Below are 8,401 nucleotides of genomic sequence, written 5' to 3' on the forward strand. Positions count from 1 at the left end.
TACACTTTACATTTATTGGGTAAATTATTTTGCTTTTTTTAAGCATCTAACATTTTAAAATTTGAATAGTAGGTGCACTAAATCAAATAACATTTTTTTGTGGCTAAATTATTTTGCATGAATTTTTACGATATCAAGCATGTTTTTTTTTGTTATATATATATATATATGTGTGTGTGTGTGTGTGTGTGTGTGAAATAGTTTACCTACACTTATATGTAAAATATAATTTGATTGACTAAACTAAGCATGTATTATTACATATATTAGGCATGTTTTATTGTTATTATATATTAGGCAATAAATTTATTATTTTTTTATTTTTGTAAAATCATTAAATCTTACTTACAATTTGTATAGAATTAATTGTTTACATCAAACGTTCAAATAGGGGTATTTTAGGCATCAAAAATTTTTAAATGTGTAAAGTCAAATATAATTAATGATTTGCTGATATGGAATCTAGTCAATGACTTTTATTGGAGTAAAAAACTTATGTCGGGTTTTATGTGGAGAAAATTAAGTTTTAGGGGCTAAAGTTATATTTTCAGTAAGAACTTTTAGATAATTTAACCTAACAGGATCTAACAGCTCTTGTTCAAACTAGATAAAGATAGATGGACGGATTCGGTAAAAGCATTATGAACGTCTATTTATTTGGTACAGTTGATTGACAACACGACCCTAATTTTAATTGATTTGTTGTAAAGATGATATTTACATAGTGTTTTATAATATAAATGGTTCTAATTAGATAAACGAAGTTCTGTGAATCAACAACGAAATAAATTAAGGAGAAACTCCTCCTCAATCTTAACGAGCCAAGCTCCTCTCATATATATATATATATATGTGTGTGTGTGTATATATATATATATTTTAAGCTCCTCTCATCCAAGAAAATACTAGTGTAAAGTAGATCGTAGTCGAAATGGAATTCCATCAACCATAATGTGAAAAATGTGATTCCTAATTTTTCGCAAGATCTTTTGTGTACTTAGCAAATAATTACACCATCTTCAACCTTCGATTTGGACATAAGGAAGTCGTCCTCTTTTTTCATTTAATGACTTTAGCACATATATACATTAGCAATTTAGCAATGAAGTGGAATAACAAGATTTCAAATACGCAAGTACTAATTAGAATGTCATGTCTTTTACTAGGGTTCAATCTTCATGCTTGAGTTTGATCAGCAACTCCTGGTTAGTTGATTAGATTAGGTGGGTGAGTGTGATGCTTCGTCAGCAACTTCTGTCTCTTGATCGGAAGAGAAGACCCGATTGAGAATGGCCGCCAAGCGAACCCCGCCTTGAGCAATTCTCTTCTCCACCACAGGTAGCCGAGGAAGGAAGTAATCCTCTAAAAATGTTCAATCACATCATTGATTAGTTAACAATTGAAATTTGGGAGTGTGTATGTGTAATGTATGTACACTGGTAAAAATGTGCTTGTGTGTATATATACCTGTAAGAGTATCACCCACCCCAACGTCCTTGTAACCCCACTTGCAAGCTATGTTTACACTCTCCGTAGCATACCTAAGTACACACGTAACAAGGTATATTTCAACACTAATATCGACCACCAAAATATCAAAGCTATGTATGTCTGTACGTACATGTGTGTGCTTGTGCACACTTGTGTGTACGCATGAGACCATGAACGTTGATCAAAGCTTACTTGTTTATACATGAACGTTGATCATCGCAATGTTTCCACGATGTAACATCATCAGACCAGATTCCCTGTTAACATAGTTAATAATTCAATCATATAATTCCATGTATCGATCGATCCCTTAACTCAATCATATAATTCCATGTATCGATCGATCCCTTGCAAGTTAATAATTAATAAACATTGGTGCTTACATCTGTGATGTTCCCCTGTATGTCTTGTAGGAGAAGTTCCATGTCTTTGTCATAGTAGTCCTTCATAGCTTGTTGTATAATCTCCCTATCCCATACCTGCACAAACAAGAAATTTCGATTTTTAATAAAGAATGGATGTTCATTCCATAGCCGGACTACTATTTGGTTGTTCCACCAGCTACAACTTCAAGGGCTTACATGGTGAAGATTGGATTTGTGCTTGTACCAACGCAAGTCTATCGTGTTTCCTCCCTCATCTGTCGTGAACCCGACATGCATTGGCTGCCAAAGGATGCACGAAGATGATCAGAAACTAAAAAACTTGGCTGAAATTCATATAAATTATATCCCAAGAGAACTAAAAAATAACATTCATATTTGCTGGAATTGCCCACAGGTATGTATATTACCTGATGGATATCTCCCATAAAGTGTGACAAGAAAAGCAAGGCCTCAGTCATATTATCTGCAAAGATATTTAAACACCAAACAAACTTTGATATTATTGTCCGTGCAATACAAGAAATTAGACATTGACAAACCCTAAGGCAATATCATCAATCTATATGTAAGAAAATCGGGGTTCCTTACATCGACGGTCAGATGTTCCTTCTGTGTAGTGTGAAAGCTGAGAGGTAAAGTTTTGGACGGCACCAGCAACACACATGTTCTTCACGCCATGTTGATCATGACAATCCCCTATTTTTTTCAAAATCAAACTTTACCTTAATGTTGCTTTATTGCTAATCAAGCAGTACTAAATATTAATTAGGCAGGGGGAAGCTTTACTTGAGTAGTCAAAGGTGCAAGCATTATCCGGTGTATCGATGAAGTGAAGCGGGCTAGTCCATCTGTATCTGTACCAATGCCTGACCTGATCCGGCCATACGCAGAGAGCTGATAAATCACCATCGACGTTGTGAGGTAGTAAATTTCGAACAGCTTCTGCGGCCTCGGGCTTTAGAAGTGCCTGCAGTTTATCATCACTAATTAATCAGGATATTTGAAGGATTTGAGCTTCTTTGAAAACTCAAAATCTAGAACTGGTCAGCCTTGCTTTTTGTTTTCCTTTTCTTGAGGGCATGCAAATTGTGCAATCTGGATGATCAATTAATCTAACAAAGGTTAAAAAAGAAATTCTATTGAAGTTGTTCGAAATCTTGATAGATTAAAGATATGACATAAAAAAGATGTTCAGACGTGTAAATTACGAGGAGGGATAGCTGTTATGTTCTTTTTGGACAACTTGGACTCTAGGGCAACTCATTTAACGAAAATTATCTCATGCAGACTCTAATGGTGCACATCAAGTGTGGGCTTGTGTGGTCATTTACCTGCGCAATCCGGCACGTCATAATATGACCCTCTTTGCTCCATCCTTGAGCTCTTGGAACTAAACTGCAAACAAAAGCCAACAAAACAAACCAATGGAAGGAAAATCTCCCAAAGTATCTGTACTTCTTCTCCATCTTAATTCTCTCTGTTGACACTAGTGTACATATATACAGATTATTTGTAGGCCCAGCAGAAGGAATCTTATGTTAACTTACAAGTCATCAAAGGTATTCAATGAGTACAAGTTTCGGCTTCCAACTAATTTAAGTACACCAAAAGTCATTCTTTAGCCCAAGCAAGGTGGGGATGAGGTGGATCACAACATATTAGGGATTTACTGACAAATAGGTTAAATTGCACTAATAGTCATTGCAATTTACTCAGATTCTTGCTTTCATTGGTGTAGAGTTTTTTGCTGTATTTCGTCATTGTAGTTTCATTATGTTTTCGCAACAATCCAATCCGTCAACTAAGTTGATTTCTCCATCCATTTTTGTTGCACATCTTCTTGTTTGAAAACCCCATTTTAGAAGAACGGATTGACCTAACGGTCCCAACCGAATGAAACTACAAGAAGGTGAAAATCCAGACAAACTACAGGGATTATAAGTGCTATATATTTAGGGTAAAACTAGTAAGACTAAATTTGTAGAGAAAATTTTGAAAACTAAAGGATATGAAAGTTGATAATTAGTTTATTACTTGAGCGTTGATAAATGTGCTCATTCCTATTTGTGACACATCATTTAATTTGTAAATTTAATCTTTGAATTTAATCTCTCTACCATTATTCATATATTTAGCCTATGACTTGACGAGTTTGGTACACGTGGGAGGTCTCTTTCCTATGGGGAGCTTCCACTTTCATCTGTGAGCAATAATGGTGGGCCCCACTTTGCGTCTTCCTCTGAAGGGAAGAGGATCGTCTCCGATCCACTTTGTGGGATCCTAAGAATTCTCATATTTTAGCCGTTTATTGTAAATTATGCGATCAGTTTTCGTCAGATATTATTTATGTTTTATTTTAAATAATAAAAAAATAATTTCTGATCTCAAAATACACGATGAATTACTAAAATGTAAGGTTTCTAGAATTCCTACAATTTGGATCCGGATGAGATCTAAATCTTGAAGGGGTTTCCCTGTCCTTTTATCTTCATGCATCAGCAAATTTTTTTGCTTTTTTGCCTTTTTTTTTTTTTTTTTTGGTTGGGGAAGAGCAATTTTATTGCTTGAGAAGGGAAAACACGGCTGAGGGGTAGCAGCCACACGGACCCCACCTTGAGCTAGCCTCTTCTCCACAACAGGTAACCGGGAGAGGCAGTAATCATCTAATAATCACATGATAACAACAAAATTAGATGAGAAAATGATCCATTTCCATACGATGCGGAGAAAAAGTGGATGTAAGAAATATTTCTAGGACAGGAAATTATGTAGGTATAGGTTTGTCATCGCTGCAGTAGTCAGCTAGAAGTCTATTATTTTACGTTTTGCAAAAATAGTCTTCCATGCAACTGAGATGATACGGTGACAGACAATATTCTAAGTCAATCATGCATTATCATGTGTGTGAGAATTAAAAAACGGTAAAGCATGATAGGCTTGAAATTGTGGCTTCGATGTGTAGGTTTTTCTCCATTTTCTCTCCTATGATTGCACATGTGTTTATCTACTTTCCCCTTTCCAGAATAGTAAAAGAAAACTTCTATAAGGTCCTGTTGTGAAAAAAAGCAATTCTTTCAGCAGAAAAGGGAACATATATATGCCGGTCAATGTGCTTCCGGGTGTGGTATTCCTGTAAGCATATTTGCATGCCAAACTAATGCTTTCAGAAGCATATACCTATTATGTCCAGCAGAATCACGGCAGTCTCCTATCCAACAAGGGCATAATAACATTATCCTTTACTTTCCGATTGAACTTAAACTGTGTAATCGCTGATCAGTGATCACACATGCACCATATACTCCACCACCCGCATGCTACTAAACCAATATATGTTCCATACGCGAGAATCCCATGAGCATATAATTAGAGAAACATTCATAACATGTAAGCCATACGACATTAACATTCATATAACTACTCCAGTATTTGTAGTTACACTTAAAATCCGGTGTGTCAACGTAGTGTAAAGGACTACTCCATCGCCAATGGTAGCTGTGTCGAATCTCGTCATCAGGCCTGGAGAAAACTTCCGCAAGATCACCTTCAGTAGATGCCCGTAGCGATTGTTTCACTGCAGCTAGAGCATCTTCATTCTTCACTCAGAAATCCAGGGATAAAACAAAGGCAGGAAGCTGCATGAAGATGTTGAGCATCGTCCAAATTAACAATGTATAGGACTGCACTACACTTATTGATAGATAGGACCACGACCACCCATGGGGGTGTGACCTTGTTGATTAGGCCAGAAAGGACACCAACGTTGTCCTCCAAGTAGTCCTTGAAGAAACTGAGTAGAATCATTGAGGGTGGTTTCAAGCAAAGAAGGCCAATACAAAATTTGCAAGATTGCAGAGGTCAGTTTACTGCGCGGTAAATTTTTTGCTATTATTTGATTATTTTTTTGTTCAATAAAAATTTATAAATTCAGGAGCTGATTTTTTTGCTGTGATTGATAAAGATTCAGTTACTTCTGTTTCGTACTTTGATGTTTCAAGAATCTAGATTGTGAAATAGGAAAAGATGCCAGCTTTGGTAATTTGGTATGGAAATTTAAAGTTTGAATTAATCCAGACTGAAAATTTTGCACACAATATTATGCGAGGACAAATTCTACAAGTGTCAATTAATAAGTACATAACAAAAAGTAGCTAGCTAGGAATAGCAACGTTACATGCATATACATAATAATCGATACTACACGTACGTAGAGACATGGATCATGAGATTCAGACCAAGTATAGTCATGATGGCGGGTGGGTGGGCGGCTAATGTGGCAGTCTTGAATTATTTGAGCTAGCTTGCTCCCGTTGGTTGTGTCCAGGATTTGGTGTCGGCCACCCTGGTAGCATGAATGGGAAGACAGTACCTCCTTCAACCCACGTATCATAAGAAACCTTAGTTTTCCAAGCTGCGGTTAGCGTTCCTGCAACACCGTTGAGCATGACGATGTGTTGACACAATTCTAGATACAAGATATCCCCATGATTTGGGTTCAAAACAAGCAAACGTACGACGTTATGAAAGCGGCGGTCTAAATTCCATTCGATGGAGAGCGGATTAAGCATAACCATTGTTTCCAGGTTCACTCTGCCAGTTAAGGTCCAATAGTAATTCCCTGCTGCAGCCTGATTATCTTTCACGTAATCCCAAACACACAGATCACGAGCGAAACCTGGACTACCTTGAGTGATCTGGTACATTCGCATACAAGGTCCTGATGACCATCTACACACACCTAGTAAGTCAGATTTTACTACATCTTCACCTTCAGGCTTATCAATGAAATGACAATTAATATAATTCTTACCATCATCGTCGGATCCACCAGTAGTTGTCGTACTCGCGGGAGGAGTGATATAGGTGTTATCGTTGTAGTAGGGATCCAAACCAATAACAAAGCCATCGCTGCTCAAGAAGTACAACATTACATTGAAAGCAACTGCCACATGCATTTGAACCAAATTACCAACAAAAAATCCTGTATTTTTTGGGTATAATACAACTCTTTCTGTCCATTTACTAGTCTCTGAAGCAATATCTCCGCTTTTAATTGGCCGAGGATGAATTACCCCCTTCATCTCTATCATCAGGAATAATTGTTCGCACAACCCTGTACCTGTACTGGTCGTCACAAACACGACGATCACCAAGGTCGTTGTAGGGATTGCACATGAATCCAACGATTACTTGGGCTGTGCGTTGAGGAGGGGGAGGAAGGGCATCCCACTGCTAGGTGTATGGATAACATATGTAGTAATCCTGTTGAAACCACCTTGTCCCGGAGCATAAAACAAAGTCGTTGTGAGCTGCCACCACAATGGGCTCCCCCCCTTCGGCTATTGTCTTGACAGGCCCTTGAAAACAAGGGAGGAAACTCAAAGAGAAGTTGTGCCACAACCGGTTGCCGCAGAGTACTCTTTTGGGCGCCCAAGGCTGCTCAGACGTGCTAAAGAAATCCCTTGGGTCTCTTGGATTCGTGAAGATCAGACTACGCGTAACGGGCCTCTGCTTATCAATTTGGACGCGCAAAAAGCGGTCATCAAAACAAGGATTATCAGCAACGAGAGTGCACCAACGCTTGGACACGCACATGCACTGAAATGCGGATTTCCAGGGAAGACGAGGAAGAATTTCAACCAATATGGAATCATGGACACGCACATGCACACCACGTACTCTATATATATGGGCACACACACACATATATATATAAATATATATAGTGTTTGCTTGTATGTAATCTTGATTATGCAAGGAAATACGAATCCCAGTAGAAAATGAATCCGAGTACAAAACTGAATGTAAATAAATCATTGTGAAAATTGGAAACTAAAGAAAATCTTTCTGTTCGGTTGTAAATCGCCGAACGTGCGATAGGTGTTGGTGGGTACAGCTATCAAAATCGTGGGGATGGTTCCGTGGGTTCTTGCCGAACAATTCGCGAATGCATCTCTACACTGCATATGCAGCTGCCGGCTTGCGGTACAGAAGTCAAGAGAAACAAAGCGGTAATTGTTAGGGAGGTGGAGAACAATGTGTGGCCTGCAATTGTTGCTAGCAAACTGTGATCTACATGTCTTTTCCATCATCTTAGGCATTGTTCTCAAAATCTCCGCCTAACGCCACCTAGGGGTTTGAGAATTAAGAAAGAACGCCTAGACCACCTAGGCACTAGCCTAGCCCGTCAAGACCCGCCTAAGCACCCGCCCAAATTGCGACTCAATTAGATGGAAAATAGATAACTTTCATTTTGCATTTTATTTTTTTTTCAATAGATTGTAAGGGACTTGTTGAATACTTAAATGAACACACATTATATGCTTGTTTCCCATGTTTTCATTGTGTTCCAATAGCTCATAATATATATGTCATTCTATTTTGTAGTTTATGATGAAATTATATATATTTTCAATATAAACTAAATGCTAGGCTCCAGCCCTCCGCCCGACTAGCGCCTTGCGTCTTTTATAACATTGATCTTAGGCATCAGAAGCTCACCGGCTCTTGGAAAGCAATCCGCA

At 38.0% G+C, this 8,401-nt stretch overlaps 1 protein-coding gene across 1 annotated transcript; it reads right to left on the reverse strand.

The window, feature by feature from the left end:
- Positions 1-1,030: 1,030 nt before the first annotated feature.
- On the reverse strand, positions 1,031-3,366 carry LOC137730264 (endonuclease 1). Its single transcript, XM_068469321.2, has 9 exons — positions 3,209-3,366; positions 2,664-2,844; positions 2,466-2,573; positions 2,285-2,340; positions 2,073-2,156; positions 1,875-1,970; positions 1,684-1,748; positions 1,468-1,541; positions 1,031-1,362 (listed from the first exon to the last, which is right to left on the reverse strand). The coding sequence occupies exons 1-9, from the start codon at positions 3,341-3,343 to the stop codon at positions 1,220-1,222; spliced, it is 942 nt and encodes a 313-aa protein (XP_068325422.2). The 5' UTR covers positions 3,344-3,366; the 3' UTR covers positions 1,031-1,219.
- Between the last annotated feature and the right edge of the window lie 5,035 nt (positions 3,367-8,401).

Source organism: Pyrus communis, chromosome 10, assembly GCF_041283825.1.
Source record: "Pyrus communis isolate YQ-2024b chromosome 10, ASM4128382v1, whole genome shotgun sequence".
Lineage (NCBI taxonomy): Eukaryota > Viridiplantae > Streptophyta > Magnoliopsida > Rosales > Rosaceae > Pyrus > Pyrus communis.